Source organism: Lynx rufus, unplaced genomic scaffold (genome assembly GCF_022079265.1).
Source record: "Lynx rufus isolate CCGP_SWC_20201006 ecotype Redwood Valley unplaced genomic scaffold, mLynRuf1.p SCAF_13, whole genome shotgun sequence".
In the NCBI taxonomy this organism is placed as follows: domain Eukaryota; kingdom Metazoa; phylum Chordata; class Mammalia; order Carnivora; family Felidae; genus Lynx; species Lynx rufus.
Genome location: NW_025814827.1, coordinates 55,768,693 through 55,786,800, shown reverse-complemented (window position 1 = coordinate 55,786,800; position 18,108 = coordinate 55,768,693). Strand labels below are relative to the sequence as shown.

General features: G+C 39.4%; 1 protein-coding gene across 5 annotated transcripts in view; it reads left to right on the top strand.

Moving 5' to 3' along the window:
- The window catches only part of BAZ1A (bromodomain adjacent to zinc finger domain 1A), a 101,705-nt gene extending 84,212 nt beyond the window's left edge, over window positions 1-17,493 (top strand). For 4 of the 5 annotated variants that reach the window (XM_047075596.1, XM_047075594.1, XM_047075595.1 and 1 more), the window contains 6 exons: window positions 8,614-8,861; window positions 8,953-9,179; window positions 10,746-11,215; window positions 14,173-14,315; window positions 15,635-15,722; window positions 16,486-17,493. In XM_047075596.1, the coding sequence (XP_046931552.1) occupies window positions 8,614-8,861; window positions 8,953-9,179; window positions 10,746-11,215; window positions 14,173-14,315; window positions 15,635-15,722; window positions 16,486-16,682 (1,373 nt within the window). In that variant the 3' untranslated portion in view covers window positions 16,683-17,493. Of the gene's footprint in view, window positions 1-8,613; window positions 8,862-8,952; window positions 9,180-10,745; window positions 11,216-13,148; window positions 13,230-14,172; window positions 14,316-15,634; window positions 15,723-16,485 lie in introns of those variants that run through there. The other variant, XM_047075597.1, reaches the window with a different exon arrangement.
- Window positions 17,494-18,108: the final 615 nt, after the last annotated feature.

Here is an 18,108-nt window from a genome sequence, read left to right as displayed (position 1 = left end):
TCAGAGAGGTCTTTTCCTGCTTTCTCCTCTAAGGTTCTGATGGTTTTCTGTCTCACATTTAGGTCCTTTATCCATTTTGAGTTTATTTTTGTAAATGGTGTGAGAAAGTGGTCTAGTTTCAACCTTCTGCATGTTGCTGTCCAGTTCTCCCAGCACCATTTGTTAAAGAGGCTGTCTTTTTTCCATTGGATGTTCTTTCCTGCTTTGTCAAAGATGAGTTGGCCATACGTTTGTGGGTCTAGTTCTGGGGTTTCTATTCTATTCCATTGGTCTGTGTGTCTGTTTTTGTGCCAATACCATGCTGTCTTGATGATGACAGCTTTGTAGTAGAGGCTAAAGTCTGGGATTGTGATGCCTCCTGCTTTGGTCTTCTTCTTCAAAATTCCTTTGGCTATTCGGGGCCTTTTGTGGTTCCATATGAATTTTAGGATTGCTTGTTCTAGTTTCGAGAAGAATGCTGGTGCAATTTTGATTGGGATTGCATTGAATGTGTAGATAGCTTTGGGTAGTATTGACATTTTGACAATATTTATTTTTCCAATCCATGAGCAGGGAATGTCTTTCCATTTCTTTAAATCTTCTTCAATTTCCTTCATAAGCTTTCTATAGTTTTCAGCATACAGATCCTTTACATCTTTGGTTAGATTTATTCCTAGGTATTTTATGCTTCTTGGTGCAATTGTGAATGGGATCATTTTCTTTATTTGTCTTTCTGTTGCTTCATTGTTAGTGTATAAGAATGCAACTGATTTCTGTACATTGATTTTGTATCCTGCAACTTTGCTGAATTCATGTATCAGTTCTAGCAGACTTTTGGTGGAGTCTATCGGATTTTCCATGTATAATATCATGTCATCTGCAAAAAGCGAAAGCTTGACTTCATCTTTGCCAATTTTGATGCCTTTGATTTCCTTTTGTTGTCTGATTGCTGATGCTAGAACTTCCAGCACTATGTTAAACAACAGCGGTGAGAGTGGGCATCCCTGTCGTGTTCCTGATCTCAGGGAAAAAGCTCTCAGTTTTTCCCCATTGAGGATGATGTTAGCTGTGGGCTTTTCATAAATGGCTTTTATGATCTTTAAGTATGTTCCTTCTATCCCGACTTTCTCAAGGGTTTTTATTAAGAAAGGGTGCTGGATTTTGTCAAAGGCCTTTTCTGCATCGATTGACAGGATCATATGGTTCTTCTCTTTTTTTTTGTTAATGTGATGTATCACGTTGATTGATTTGCGAATGTTGAACCAGCCCTGCATCCCAGGAATGAATCCCACTTGATCATGGTGAATAATTCTTTTTATATGCTGTTGAATTCGATTTGCTAGTATCTTACTGAGAATTTTTGCATCCATATTCATCAGGGATATTGGCCTGTAGTTCTCTTTTTTTACTGGGTCTCTGTCTGGTTTAGGAATCAAAGTAATACTGGCTTCATAGAATGAGTCTGGAAGTTTTCCTTCCCTTTCTATTTCTTGGAATAGCTTGAGAAGGATAGGTATTATCTCTGCTTTAAATGTCTGGTAGAACTCCCCTGGGAAGCCATCTGGTCCTGGACTCTTATTTGTTGGGAGATTTTTGATAACCGATTCAATTTCTTCACTGGTTATGGGTCTGTTCAAGCTTTCTATTTCCTCCTGATTGAGTTTTGGAAGAGTGTGGGTGTTCAGGAATTTGTCCATTTCTTCCAGGTTGTCCAATTTGTTGGCATATAATTTTTCATAGTATTCCCTGATAATTGTTTGTATCTCTGAGGGATTGGTTGTAATCATTCCATTTTCATTCATGATTTTATCTATTTGGGTCATCTCCCTTTTCTTTTTGAGAAGCCTGGCTAGAGGTTTGTCAATTTTGTTTATTTTTTCAAAAAACCAACTCTTGGTTTCGTTGATCTGCTCTACAGTTTTTTTAGATTCTATATTGTTTATTTCTGCTCTGATCTTTATTATTTCTCTTCTTCTGCTGGGTTTAGGCTGCCTTTGCTGTTCTGCTTCTATTTCCTTTAGGTGTGCTGTTAGATTTTGTATTTGGGATTTTTCTTGTTTCTTGAGATATGCCTGGATTGCAATGTATTTTCCTCTCAGGACTGCCTTCGCTGCGTCCCAAAGCGTTTGGATTGTTGTATTTTCATTTTCGTTTGTTTCCATATATTTTTTGATTTCTTCTCTAATTGCCTGGTCGACTCACTCATTCGTTAGTAGGGTGTTCTTTAACCTCCATGCTTTTGGAGGTTTTCCAGACTTTTTCCTGTGGTTGATTTCAAGCTTCATAGCATTGTGGTCTGAAAGTATGCATGGTATAATTTCAATTCTTGTAAACTTATGAAGGGCTGTTTTGTGACCCAGTATATGATCTATCTTGGAGAATGTTCCATGTGCACTCGAGAAGAAAGTATATTCTGTTGCTTTGGGATGCAGAGTTCTAAATATATCTGTCAAGTCCATCTGATCCAATGTCTCATTCAGGGCCCTTGTTTCTTTATTGACTGTGTGTCTAGATGATCTATCCATTTCTGTAAGTGGGGTGTTAAAGTCCCCTGCAATTACCACATTCTTATCAATAAGGTTGCTTATGTTTATGAGTAATTGTTTTATATATTTGGGGGCTCCGGTATTCGGCACATAGACATTTATAATTGTTAGCTCTTCCTGATGGATAGACCCTGTAACTATTATATAATGTCCTTCTTCATCTCTTGTTACAGCCTTTAATTTAAAGTCTAGTTTGTCTGATATAAGTATGGCTACTCCAGCTTTCTTTTGGCTTCCAGTAGCATGATAAATAGTTTTCAATCCCCTCACTCTCAATCTACAGGTGTCCTCAGGTCTAAAATGAGTCTCTTGTAGACAGCAAATAGATGGGTCTTGTTTTTTTATCCATTCTGATACCCTATGTCTTTTGGTTGGCGCATTTAATCCATTTACATTCAGTGTTATTATAGAAAGATATGGGTTTAGAGTCATTGTGATGTCTGTTTTATGCTTGTAGTGATGTCTCTGGTACTTTGTCTCACAGGGTCCCCCTTAGGATCTCTTGTAGGGCTGGTTTAGTGGTGACAAATTCCTTCAGTTTTTGTTTGTTTGGGAAGACCTTTATCTCTCCTTCTATTCTAAATGACAGACTTGCTGGATAAAGGATTCTCGGCTGCATATTTTTTCTGTCTGGCACACTGAAAATCTCGTGCCAATTCTTTCTGGCCTGCCAAGTTTCAAAAGAGAGATCAGTCACGGGTCTTATAGGTCTCCCTTTATATGTGAGGGCACGTTTACCCCTTGCTGCTTTCAGAATTTTCTCTTTATCCTTGTATTTTGCCAGTTTCACTATGATATGTCGTGCAAAAGATCGATTCAAGTTACGTCTGAAGGGAGTTCTCTGTGCCTCTTGGATTTCAATGCCTTTTTCCTTCCCCAGTTCAGGGAAGTTCTCAGCTATGATTTCTTCAAGTACCCCTTCAGCACCTTTCCCTCTCTCTTCCTCCTCTGGGATACCAATTATGTGTATATTATTTCTTTTTAGTGTATCACTTAGTTCTCTAATTTTCCCCTCATACTCCTGGATTTTTTTATCTTTTTCTCAGCTTCCTCTTTTTCCATAACTTTATCTTCTAGTTCATCTATTCTTTCCTCTGCCTCTTCCATCCGAGCCGTGGTGGTTTGCATTTTGTTTTGCATTTCATTTAAAGCATTTTTCAGCTCCTCGTGACTGTTCCTTAGTCCCTTGATATCTGCAGCAAGAGATTCTCTGCTGTCCTGTATACTGTTTTCCAGCCCAGCGATTAATTTTATGACTATTATTCTAAATTCACTTTCTGTTATATTATTTAAATCCTTTTTGATCGGCTCATTAGCTGTTGTTATTTCCTGGAGATTCTTCTGAGGGGAATTCTTCCGCTTGGTCATTTTGGATAGTCCCTGGTGTGGTGAGGGCCTGCAGGGCACTTCCCCTGTGCTGTGGTGTACAACTGGAGTTGGTGGGCGGGGCCGCAGTCCGTCCTGATGTCTGCCCCCAGCCCACCGCTGGAGCCACAGTCAGACTGGTGTGTGCCTTCTCTTCCCCTCTCCTAGGGGCGGGATTCACTGTGGGGTGGTGTGGCCCGTCTGGGCTACTTGCACACTGCCAGGCTTGTGATGCTGGGGATCTGGCGTATTAGCTGGGGTAGGAAGGCAAGGTGCACGGCGGCAGGGGGGGCAGGCTTAGCTCGCTTCTCCTTAGGTGATCCACTTCAGGAGGGGCCCTGTGGCAGCCGGAGGGAGTCAGATCCGCTGCCGGAGGTTTGGCTCCGCCAGAAGCACAGAGTTGGGTGTTCGCGCGGAGCGAGCAATTTCCCTGGCCGGAACCGGTTCCCTTTGGGATTTTGGCTGGGGGATGGGGGGGGGGGGAGATGGCGCTGGCGAGCGCCTTTGTTCCCCGCCAAACTGAGCTCTGTCGTCCGGGGGCTCCGCAGCTCACCCTCCCTTTGTCCTCCAGCCTTCCCGCTTTCTGAGCAGAGCTGTTCACTTATGACCTCCCAGACGCTAAGTCGCGCTTGCTGTCAGAACACAGTCCGTCAGGCCCCTCCGCTTTTGCAAGCCGGACTCGGGGGCTCTGCTTGGCTGGCGAGCCGCCCCTCCGCCCCGGCTCCCTCCCGCCAGTCCGTGGAGCGCGCACCGCCTCGCCGCCCTTCCTACCCTCTTCCGTGGGCCTCTCGTCTGCACTTGGGTCCGGTGACTCCGTTCTGCTAATCCTCTGGCGGTTTTCTGGGTTATTTAGGCAGGTGTAGGTGGAATCTAAGTGATCAGCAGGACGCGCGGTGAGCCCAGCGTCCTCCTACGCCGCCATCTTCCTGTCGAGTTAATTAGTAATTTCTTGAGGAACTTATGCTGGCATGATGATGGAAGATAAAAGAAAAACAAGATCTATCTCCCCTTGAGAGTTTTATAATCAGGAGAAGAAGCAAGAAAATAAACCAAAAAATGGAATCAATTATATATACTTTTTATTCTTATTGATACTATATAAAAGTAGAAAAACATGGACATCCTTTTGTATTCAGAATATTTAAGGGGCACCTGGTGGCTCAGTTGGTAAGGGGCACCTGGGTGGCTCAGTAGGTTAAGCATCCAACTCTTGATTTCGGCTCAGGTCATGATCTTCAGTTCGTGGGTTCGAGCCCCCCGTTGGGCTCTGCTGGGGTTCTCTATCTCTCTCTCTCTGCACCTCCCCCATTTGCTCTCTATGTCTCTCTCAAAATAAATGAGAATAAACTTTTAAAAAGAAAAAATAGAATATTTAAAAGTAGATGGGATAAAAATTGGACCTCAAGCTACCGACCACTGGTTTAATTTTATTAAAGCACATCTTTGATCAAAACCCATAATGTGTCACCAACCTTTGAGTTAACAATCAAACAGACTTCCAAAATTCCAAAGTTTCTTCACAATTTGTCTTTTTCTTCCACTCTTCCACATTGGCCTATGCAAACTTATTTCTTACACTTAACAATAAGAATGTCCTCTGATTTACCCAGAAAGATTTCTTCAAGATCTTTGAACTAGCAATTTTTGTTGCCTCCTTCCTTAGAGGTTCTGCTCAGGCCAGAACTTTTCATGAAGCCTTACATCAAAAAACCAAGGTAAATAGAAAACACAAAATGAGAGGGTAGAAATAAAACAAAGACTGTATTATTGCATTTCCCACTTGGCTAATATTTCTCTTTAGCTTTGCCTGAAGAGCCGTTTGACCCATTCATTTTTTTCCCTCTCCCATTGAGCTGTTAATCTCTTATTTTTGGAGGTTCTGATTATTTTCAAACTCCTTGGTTATATTTTCAAACGTTTATTTCTTAAAACGTATTAAAATAATTATTTTGTTATATTCTGTGTCTAATTCTGATATCTCAGGTCTTTCTTGGTCAGATTCTGCGGGCTCTTGCTTATAACGTTTTGTTTCCACATGTGCATTATGGGTTTTGACGAAACTCTCATTCCTCAGAACTTGATCCATGGAAATTTCTTCAGAGAGAATGTGCAAAGATTTGTACTTGTTTCTGCCATTCACCTGAGGTCACTACCAACCTGAACCCCCTTTAAAAATTTTGTTTTTTTCAGGTTTTAAACTGTTTTAAGGCATTGCTTATAGTTACATATTCTCATGGTAGATTTATTTTCCCTTTCCACCCAACACCAAGGTCCAAATGAGCAGATTTCCTTGCTACATCTTTCTTTCTGCATGGTATCCTTTTCCACCCTTACATTTAAAGGTATAGCCTTATGGTGTCCTAGCTTTTCAGAAAGGATTCAACACATTGGGTGAGCCCTTGATTCCATGTCCTGTCTCTCTCACCCTAACAGTCAAACAAGAGCTCAAGACTCACTAGTGTTTGGCAGGTCTGTTCCTTTATGATTTCAGCTCCTTGTGTATATCTTCACTCTCCCAGCTGTATAAAAAGTTTCCTAATTCCTAAAGGTAGGGACCATAGAACACACTTGTGTCATCTTCTAAATTGTTGCGCATAGGAGGAACAGTATAATTCAGAAATAATGATAACATTAACAGCATTTACTTATGCATGACAGGCATTTTATTTTTCTTATGTACATTATCCCACTTAATCTTCCCACCAGTTCTCAGAGGTGGGTAGTATCCACATATTACTCTTGAAGAACCTAAGCACAGAGAGGTTAAGTAATTTGCCCAAGTTCACATAGGGGAGCTAGTACTCATCTCAAGGCAGACTGACTCCAGAGCTCACATTCTTAAAAAAATTTTTTTTAATTTTTATTTATTTTTGAGAGAGAGAGAAAGAGAGAGACCATGAGCAGGCGAGGAGCAGAGAGAGAGGGAGACACAGAATCTGAAACAAGTTCCAGGCTCTGAGCTGTCAGCACAGAGCCCGACGCGGGGCTCAAACTCACAAACTGTGAGATCATGACCTGAGCCGAAGCCGGACGCTCAACCGACTGAGCCACCCAGGCGCCCCATGCAGAGCTCACATTCTTTTAAGCATTATGTTATGGCCCAGGAGAACTTTTTTTTTTTTTTTTTTAAGATAATGGTAGGAAATATGTACAATAGGAACAAAGTATGTATGGAGTCTTATATATCTTGTAGAATTTTGACATTATGTGGTAGTCCCTTCATAATTAAGTATATCTTAGGAAAATTAAGGTGGTAGCAATAATTGAAGCTTATTTTTTTTAATGTTTTGTTTTGAGAGAGATCATGTGCCAGGAGAGGCGGGGACAGGGAGGGCAGAAGATCTGAAGCGGGCTCTGCGCTGACAGCAGCAAGCCTGTGGCAAGGCTTGAACTCACAAACCGTGAAATCATGACTTGAGCACAAACCGACTGAGCCACCCAGGTGCTCCAGCAATAATTGAAGATGGAAATCACATACCAATGTAAAATGATAGACTGACTAGATTAATGGCATCTAGTGAAATGACACTTAATAAATTTTTTAGTCCAGAAGATAAAGGAATGATGTTATTAATGACAGAAAGTTCCAAATGTTTCTATATAAATATTGGTGCTGAAAGTTCTTTTGGGAGATGGGGTGTTAGCATTTTTTATTTACCTCATTTATTTTTTTTTTTTTTAATTTTTTTTTTCAACGTTTTATTTATTTTTGGGACAGAGAGAGACAGAGCATGAACGGGGGAGGGGCAGAGAGAGAGGGAGACACAGAATCGGAAACAGGCTCCAGGCTCTGAGCCATCAGCCCAGAGCCTGACGCGGGGCTCGAACTCACGGACCGCGAGATCGTGACCTGGCTGAAGTCGGACGCCTAACCGACTGCGCCACCCAGGCGCCCCTTATTTACCTCATTTAAAAATTATTTTCTTAGAGGGACGCCTAGGTGGGTCAGTTGGTTGAGTGACCAGTTTCAGCTTAGGTCATGCTCTCATGGTTCATGAGTTCAAGCCCCGCATCAGGCTCTCAGCTGTCAGTGCAAAGCCCGCTTTGGATCCTCTGTCTCCTTCTCTCTCTGCCCATTGCTCATGTTGTGTCTCACTGTCAAAAATAAATAAACATAAAAAATATGTATTTTCCTAGAGATAGAAGATAACAGAGTTGGCATTTGTACAGAATTGATATTTTTAATAATAACTTTATTAAGATATAATTCACATATGTAAAATTCATCCTTTTAAAAAGTGTATAATTCAGCAGCCATTCCCCATGATCTAATTTCAGAAAATTTTCATCAGCCCCAAAAGAAACCTCATATGATTGATACTTAGAGAGAAGTCCATCTTTTATCCGAAAAGAAGAAGTAATATTCTTGATTCAAATGAATAGTCACTGACTTGTAATCATATTTAGCCAGTCCTCTAAATTAGGTCAAGATTTGGTAACAAAGACTAGATTGAGAACACATTGCCTAAGTTATTTTTCTCTTTTAACTCTTGAAATCTTCAAGCATTTGATATACGGGTTTAAATAATTCCTTATGTCATAAACAAGATACGGCTCAGCAAATATTTTCTTTAACATGAAGTTTTCTTTTTAATATTAACATCTTTTTGTTAAGTATTAGAAAAACTTTAAAATCAAATCTGTTTAAACTACTTAGAAAATAGTTCTAGGAGATGTCTAAGGTTTGCCTAGAAACTTTAATCATTTTACCTTTTCTTTTAAGATGCCAGTGACAGTGGACGTTCTTATAAAACAGTCCTGGACCGTTGGAGAGAGTCTCTCCTTGCTTCTGCTAGTCTATCCCAAGTCTTTCTTCATCTCTCCACCTTGGATCGTAGTGTGATATGGTCTAAATCTATACTGAATGCTCGTTGCAAGATATGCCGAAAGAAGGGTGATGCTGAAAACATGGTGCTTTGTGATGGCTGTGATCGGGGTCATCATACCTACTGTGTTCGGCCAAAGCTAAAGGTATTTTTCCCTTCTTCTACTTCTTAGATTAAATTGAGTGATTGAGGTTTTGAGTGATAGATGATTAATGATCATTTCTGTGATTTGTCAGACTGTGCCTGAAGGAGATTGGTTTTGTCCAGAGTGTCGGCCAAAGCAACGTTCGAGAAGACTCTCCTCTAGACAGAGACCATCCTTGGAGAGTGATGAAGAGATGGAAGACAGTATGGGAGGTGAGGATGATGAAGTTGATGATGATGATGAAGAGGGTCAAAGTGAGGAGGAAGAATATGAGGTAGAACAAGATGAAGATGACTCACAGGAAGAGGAAGAAGTCAGGTAAGTCCATGCAATAAAATGAGAGTTTGTGAGTTTTATTCACACAGTGTCTTGACCTCGCAAATACAAATGGAATGGTTGGGGCCCTTGACTTTTTTTAAAAACCGGTGGATAATAAGTGGCCTGAGGTTATCCTTGCTTTAGTTTTATAAGCATTTGAAATTATTCCTGAGGAAGTATAGTAGCTATATGAACCTACCCAGATCATAAAATCAAATATGAGTTCAAGTTTGGACAGGAATACTAATTCAGACCTCCATTAAGTTTGATTTTACTTCATTTTATGCCTGAAGCAGCAAATAAGCATTCCAGAGGATATTCATGAGATAAAGATGAATGCAGCTTCCCTGTGCCCCTATTGCTTTCTCAAGGAGTTATACTCGAACAAAGAGAGAAAGAGATATGCCAAGAAGCACATTATATTGTTATACTTCTACCACATTAGCACCCAGAAGGGGTCAACTTCTATATACTACCATACAGCCAAGTACTCTGCAACTTAGCAAGTGCCTGGCTATTCCAGCCGTGGCAGCACTAGAGCATTCTCCCTTTATTTGTCCCTTTTTAACATTTGAACCCCATTCATGTGGAATCGGGAAAGTGAATGTGAAGCAAGGGCAACTTAGAACTGACAAAGTACAAAAAGGCCAGTCTGAGGAGGGGTAAGTAGAAAGAGCTGCCCCATCTATTTTAAACAAGTTGTTTTTGTTTGTTTTTGTTTGGTTTTTTGTTTTTATTTTTTTTTTAATGTTTATTTATTTTTGAGAGAGAGAGAGTACGAGCAGGGTAGGGACAGAGAGAGACAGAGACACAGAATCCAAAGCAGGCTCTAGGCCATGAGCTGTCAGCACAGAGTCTGACGCAGGGCTCGAACCCACGAACCATGAGATCATGATCTGAGCTGAAATCAAATGCTTAACCAACTGAGCCACCCAAGAGCCCCAACAATAGTTCCAACTAGCAAGAGCTATCGCCCCGGTAGATTATAAGGGCAGTATTTGTGTTAACATAAAGATGATATGGGAAATTCTTGGAAATATTTTAAGTAAACTGGAAGCCCAGGTATATGGGGAGATGGATAAAAAAGGCTTAATGGAGTTGTTTGATACTTGTCTACAGCTTAAAGGCAATTAAAAGAGTGAACCTAGAGTTGCCTGGCTGGCTCAGTCATTGAAGCATGTGACTCTTGATCTTGGGGTCATGAGTTCGTGAGTTCTAGCCCCATGTTGGGGTTAGAGTTTACTTAAAAAATAATAATAATAATAAAATGGAAGATTGAACCTAGTTCTGTATTTTACAGTAAGAAGCAAAAGATGGCAAAGAGATTCTTAACATACTATTCAGGAACCATAGGTTTAAGGCCTATTTTAGTTGCAGTCATTGGCCAAAACTGTAGGTTACCTCAGCATCAGTGGTAATGAAAAGTGATGAAAAACTGTTACTGTAAGGAGACAAAAGAAATGTATATAGAACTCATTGGCTGAATAGTAGAACAAGGGGAATAGAAATAATCTTAATTTCATCATTTCTCTGTACAATAATTATGTTTTCAAACAATATTTACAGCCCACCAAAACGAGGAAGACCACAAGTTAGATTGCCAATTAAAACAAGAGGGAGACTTAGCTCTTCTTTCTCCAGTCGTGGCCAACGACAAGATCCTGGAAGATATACTTCAAGGAGTCAGCAGAGTACACCCAAAACAACTGTTTCCTCTAAAACCACTGGTAGAAGCCTTAGAAAGATAAAATCTGCTCCTCCAACAGAAACTAAGTCTTTAAGAATTGCCGGTCGTTCTACTCGCCAGAGTTACGGCCCACTGCAAGCGGATGTATTTGTGGAACTACTTAGTCCTCGTAGAAAACGCAGAGGCAGGAAAAGTGCTAATAATACACCAGAAAATAGTCCCAACTTCCCTAACTTCAGAGTCATTGCCACAAAGTCAAGTGAGAAGTCAAGATCTCTAAGTGTTGCTTCAAAACTTTCTCTCCAAGATAGTGAATCCAAGAGAAGAGGAAGGAAAAGACAATCTACAGGTATGAAGAAGTCTAATTTAAACTATTCTTACCTAAGAAAATGGAATAATTTTGAAAGATTGAGTGTTGTGGGGTGCCTGGGTGGCTCAGTCGGTTGAGCGTCCGACTTCAGCTCAGGTCATGATCTTGGCTTTCGTGAGTTCGAGCCCCGCATCGGACTCTGTGCTGGCGGCTCAGAGCCTGGAGCCTGCTTTGAGTTCTTCTTTTTTTTTTTTTTTTTTTTAATTTTTTTTTTTTTTCAACGTTTATTTATTTTTGGGACAGAGAGAGACAGAGCATGAACGGGGGAGGGGCAGAGAGAGAGGGAGACACAGAATCGGAAACAGGCTCCAGGCTCTGAGCCATTAGCCCAGAGCCTGATGCGGGGCTCGAACTCACGGACCGCGAGATCGTGACCTGGCTGAAGTCGGACGCTTAACCGACTGCGCCACCCAGGCGCCCCTAGAGCCTGCTTTGAGTTCTATGTCTGTCTGTCAGTCTGTCTGTCTGTCTCTCTCTCTCTCTCAAAAATAAACATTAAAAAAAATTTTTTTTTTAAAAAGATTGAGTGTTGAGATACTTTGAATCATTTTTTAAAAGCTGTCACTAAGAAGGGCACCTGGGTGGCGCAGTCGGTTAAGCGTCCGACTTCAGCCAGGTCACGATCTCGCCTGTCCGTGAGTTCGAGCCCTGCATCAGGCTCTGGGCTGATGGCTCAGAGCCTGGAGCCTGTTTCCGATTCTGTGTCTCCCTCTCTCTCTGCCCCTCCCCCGTTCATGCTCTGTCTCTCTCTGTCCCAAAAAAAATAAATAAACGTTGAAAAAAAAAAAAAAAATTTAAAAGCTGTCACTAAGATACACAAAGTTACTAGGGAACAGCCCAGCCTGAAGCATAATGTTCATTGAAGGGGCCGCTAGCCATTTGAGGAGTAAGGTAAATTATATTGCCAGTATTTTTCTAGTAGTGTAGCAAGATAGTTGTGAAAAATTTTTAGTGTTCTGTTTCTAATGGAGAGATTTGGCCAACATTTGAACAGTCTTGGTATAACATATTCTAACATTTCATTCTCTTCCACCCTTTCTACTTTAAAACACATATATTCATCATAACCTACACAGGCTACATTGGGTTATTTGGTTAAGTTTCCTATCTGGCATACTGAATTTGGGGGCAGGGGAGAGCTGGGAGAGTAATATTGTTAGGGAGTAATCATCAGCTGTCTTTTTAATTCTGATAATCATTTTTTATAGTAATCTCTATCCCATATAATCTCTTTATTTATCTCTTCAATCCTATTCTTTTCTTCCTTTAGTGTCCATAGTAATAAAACTTTGATATTTCCAAAAAAATAAACATAAAAAGCATTACTGTTCCTTGAAGAATTATAGATAGGTTGTATTGTATTATTCAAACCTATGACAGGATTAAGGAATCCATTGGTGAAAGAACGGAAGACCCGTTAGTCTGTATGTGCAGTCACCGGGTTGTTGGGTTTGGGAGGGTCCTATCAGGTAACTTGGCACCGAAATCTAATTTAGCTTTTCCCATCCCCTTATCTGTTTTGCTCTTCCCCAATTCTTAACTTCAAGCTACTTGGAAAAAATAGTACACCTGAAGCATTTGTATTCTAAAAAACTCTGCTAAGAAAACAATTTTGTTGCTGTTAATTGATTTATGAATTTACTGTCCTGGCTCCAAGGACAAACAAAGGGGAAAATGTATGGATTTACATTTAAGTAGAAAATTTAAACACCTGAATTCATAATATGAACTATGCTGCCCTTTTCTACTCATTCATACACTTTTCCTCTAGTTCATACATTCCTAATGTATTTCATTATATACACCTTAGATTTTATGAGAAAACATTTTAAGAAAGTCTCCATATAAAAAATAAGACTTATAGGAATAATCTTTTACTTCATTGTTGAGAATTACTTTTCTTTTATGCAAGGTAATCTATAAGGAGGCCTACTTGCGGGGCGCCTGGGTGGCGCAGTCGGTTAAGCATCCGACTTCAGCCAGGTCACGATCTCGCCGTCCGTGAGTTCGAGCCCCGCGTCGGGCTCTGGGCTGATGGCTCAGAGCCTGGAGCCTGTTTCCGATTCTGTGTCTCCCTCTATCTTTGCCCCTCCCCTGTTCATGCTCTGTCTCTCTCTGTCCCAAAAATAAATAAAAAACGTTGGGAAAAAAAAAAAGAGGCCTACTTGCTAGATCTGAAGAGGTTACCTTCCTGAGGATGTGTTTTCAGAAATACTGGAGAATTGCTTACTTTCATTTTATTATAGTTGAAAATGTATTTTTAATAAAACAGGCTAAAAAATAATGTATAAACTTTATAAATGTATAAAGTTCTAGAAACTTTCTTTTATATTACACTGTTGTTACAATATGTTCCCAGTGATGGGGCACCTGGGTGGCTCGGTCAGTTAGGCGTCTGACTTCGGCTCAGGTCATCTCACGGTTCACAAGTTCGAGCTCTGCATCGGGCTCTGTGCTGACAGCTCAGAGCCTGGAGCCTGCTTCAGATTCTGTGTCTCCCTCTCTCTCTGCCCCTCCCCTGCTTGCACTGTCCCTCTCTCAAAAATAAATAAACATTAAAAAATTGAAAAAGAAAAAACACAATATGTTCCCAGTGAATGTTCATTTGGAAATTTTATGATCAAAAAGGAAATAGTGGGGGTGCCTAGCTGGCTCAGTCAGTGGAGCATGCGACTCTTGATCTCAGGGTTGTAAGTTTGAGTCCCACATTGGGTGTAGGGATTACTTAAAAATAAAATCTTTAAAAAAAAAAAAAAAGGAAATAGTAATTTTTGAACCAGATTTTCATATCTCCAATGTAAGTTAGTTTATCTCAATATATACAGAATGGCAATTTTCTCTTTGAATTTAGGTGTATTTATAATACCCTGTTTAGCTTGTAGTGATCAAATATTTTGCTTTGTCATCACCTAAAATTAATTTAATCATTTATTTAGAATCATCTCCTATGACACTGAATCGAAGGAGTTCAGGCCGACAAGGAGGAGTTCATGAATTGTCTGCTTTTGAACAACTTGTTGTGGAACTGGTACGGCATGATGACAGCTGGCCTTTTTTGAAACTCGTTTCCAAAATCCAGGTAAAATTATTAGATTTGATAAAATGTGTTCATGTATATTATCTGATTTTAGTCTTCTTGGCAACTTTGAGGTAGTCAGAACTCCCATTAGTCACTACATATTGGAACGTTGGTTCCTGTGTTGAAAAAAATGGCGTTAGGGCGCATTGTGTTCTCAGTCCTTTCTAATCCTGTGACTGATTCTCAACGAATGATGACAGTATGTTGAAATAACCTCAAAGTTCTTTTTCTGTGTAATGAATATGAATAGATTTAATTCAACTGAGTATCGTTATTGGTACCCTAAGAAAACAGAGATGGCCTAAACTGAGGGATTTGAGATGGTGCTGGAGTTCTTTATATACTTAAGGCCGTATGTGATATGCTGCAGCAGATAGGGCAGTGTTATAGTGCTGTAATAGAAGTTATACCTGTTTCCGATTCTGTGTCTCCCTCTCTCTCTGCCCCTCCCCCGTTCATGCTCTGTCTCTCTCTGTCCCAAAAATAAATAAATGTTGAAAAAAAAAAATTTTTTTAAAAAGAAGTTATAATGGTCCTCCAGAAGTAGAGAAGAAAAGGAGATTGATTTGACCATTTCAAAGGGAGGGAATAGCAGGAATTAGTTCTTTATAGAAGAACTAGAACTGTTTGGTCTGGTCATTAAGGAAAGGTAGGATTTCAATAGTAAGAAATAGAATAAGGACATTCTAGGAAAAGGAGACCCAGAAATGAGAATATGGGAAATGATGGGTAGTTTGAATGGAACAAAGGGTGTGTTAGGCACAGTAGAGAGAAATAGAGAGAGAGAGCACACAAGCAAAATCATAAGCTTTTTCTCCTTTTTTTTTATTTAAAAAGAAATTTTTTATGTTTATTTTTGAGAGAGAGCATGAGCGGGGGAGGGGCAGAGAAGAGGGGAGGGAAGACACAGAATCCAAAGCAGGCTCCAGGCTCCGAGCTGTCAGCACAGAGCCCGATGCGGGGCTCGAACTCACAAACCGTGAGATCATGACCTGAGCCAAAGTCAGATGCTCAACTGACTGAGCCACTAAGGCGCCCCTCCTTTTTTTTTTTTTAAGTTTATTTATATATTTTGAGAGAGAGGCAGCATGCATGAGGTGGGTTTAGCAGAGAGAAAGGGAGAGAGAGAGAATCCCAAGCTGATAGCACAGAGCCCGACGCCAGACTATCTGTCTTACAAATCACAAGACCATGACCAGAGCTGAAACCAGGAGTTGGATACTTAACCGACTGAGCCACCCAGGTGCCCCAAGCTTTTCCTTTTCACAACTTATCTCTGATAAATTTTCTATAGGAGATATATTTGAATTATTTTACAGGTCCCAGACTATTATGACATCATCAAAAAGCCCATTGCCTTAAATATAATTCGTGAAAAAGTGAACAAATGTGAATATAAATTAGCATGTAAGTAATTTATGTTTTTCTCTGATAATTATTTTTGTTTAAAGAGGTAAAGGCTGTTTTCTCGTGATTTAAATGATGTATATTAATGTGGTTGTGTAGATGGCATCCCAAGAGGTCCCTAAAATGCTTGTCTATGTATACAGAGATAAAAGATGCATAGGGATTAAATGAGTTTGAGATATTTTATAGAATCTGATCTTGATAGAAGTTCTATGTAATTATATAACATTCCTAATTACATAAGTGCATAGTTTCAACAAATCAATTTTAAAGCATTTATAGTTCAACAATTTTAAGTTTTAGTTCTACTACCTTGTTTCAGAGGCTTCAATTTCTTTTTTGGGGAACAGGGTAGAGTCAGGTCATTTGTTTGTCTTTTACATGAAAACAATATGGAGTAGAGGCTTCAGTTTCTTTTTTCTTCCTTTCTTCCTTTTTTAAAGTTTTTATTTATTTATTTTGAGATAGAACCAGCAGGGAAGGGGCAGGGGGATGGGGGGAGACAGAGGATCTGAAGCAGGCTCTGTGCTGACAGCAGAGAGCCCAATGCAGGGCTCAAACTCACAAACCATGAGATCATGACCTGAGCCAAAGTCAGACGCTTAACCAACTGAGCCACCCAGGTGTCCCAGAGACTTCAATATGTAAAGAAAAAAGTGGGCTTCTGTTTTCTTAATGACATTTCCAGCTGTGATACAAACAAAATGTATATTTATAATTTATGTACTTTTATTCTAATCTCATTTGTTTTTTTTCTTTCTAGCGGAATTTATCGATGATATTGAGTTAATGTTTTCGAACTGCTTTGAGTACAACCCTCGTAACACAAGTGAAGCAAAAGCTGGAACTAGGCTTCAAGCATTTTTTCACATTCAGGCTCAAAAACTTGGACTCCATGTCACGCCTGGGAATGTGGATCAAGTTAGCACACCACCAGCTGCAAAGAAGTCGCGAATCTAATTTTGTCCTTCTGAAGGATATATTTGAGAAAGACAAATTGTTCATGAAAATGGAACATTAAATCATGCTCTAAAGCAGACATATATATTTATATATATAAAGCAATAACAACTGATTGACCACATTGAAGTGTGGCCTGCACTATATTCTCAATTTTAATATTAAGCACTCAGGAGAATGTAGGAAAGATTGCCTTTGCTACAGTTTTGTTCAGTATCTAATAAGTTTGATAGATGTATTGGTTACAGTACTGGTTTACAGAGGTTTTGTACATTTTGAGATCATTCATGTGTCCCAATATCTCTGAAAATATTTTCTCACCTGTGATTTATTTTGTCATTGATTTTTTTTTTTTAGATGTGTGGTATTAAGGGAGATTTGTCCATACAGATAAATCTTCTATTATAGCACAGTCTAGGAAAAAAAAGCATATATGTCTAAGATGTTTAATAAGCACATTTTTTCAACACTACACATGAATGCATCCAATTTTATATCCTTGAAGTGCTGTACCAATGCTGGCTGGAGATATTAAGTCTGAGTTTATTAACTAGATATTTATTTAGCATTCAAAATAATTTGTGAATTTGTTTTGTATTTATAAAATTTGTACCTGGAAAATGTTCTTTAATTTTTTAAACATTTTACTGTGTTTTTGTTTTATTTCTCTAACTTCTTTAATGAACAATCAGTAAAAGGTAACCCCTCCCTTTTCCCTGACAGTTCCTTCAGTTTTACAGAACTGTATTACAGGTTTCTATGTACAACTTTTTTTAAGTGTACAAATAAAATGATACATGTTTTTCAAGTATTCGGAATCTGGAATTTTTACAAAGCAGAATTGGACTATTGCATGTGATACATACAGACCATAGGAACTAATGTTTTATTGTACCTGAGTCTCTATGGCAGTGATTTGCATCTTTTTCTGCCCCAACCCTTGAGAGGTAAGATACCTCCCATGAGTAACAGCAGCAGTCTCTGATAGGGATTCTCAGTAAAAGGAAGAAAGAAAGTTTGGAATATGCCCACCTGGTTAAGAAACACCACTCAACATTTTATAAATTAAATAGGAGGTGCTATTTCTTAGGGATGGAAGACGTACAGAGGCCTTAGTTTCATAGGACTAGCTGTTCCTTTTTAGAATGCAAAACGCAGGTGTCCTCTCTAGGGCTTTTTGGAAGGCAGTAGAATCATCCTGTTTTCTCATCTAAAATCTTGCCATATGTTCACAAATGTAACTTTTGACATATTTGTAATCATTTCATATACCAATAACCAAATTTCTTAGAAAATTGTACTTCAGTATTTATTCAGGAGAGAATTCTAAAATGCAAGTACACTTCAATAGTAAATTATCTTATTACTTAATATTCTTCACTTTTTAATGTTCATAACAACTAACATTTGTATGTGCTTTTCTTCT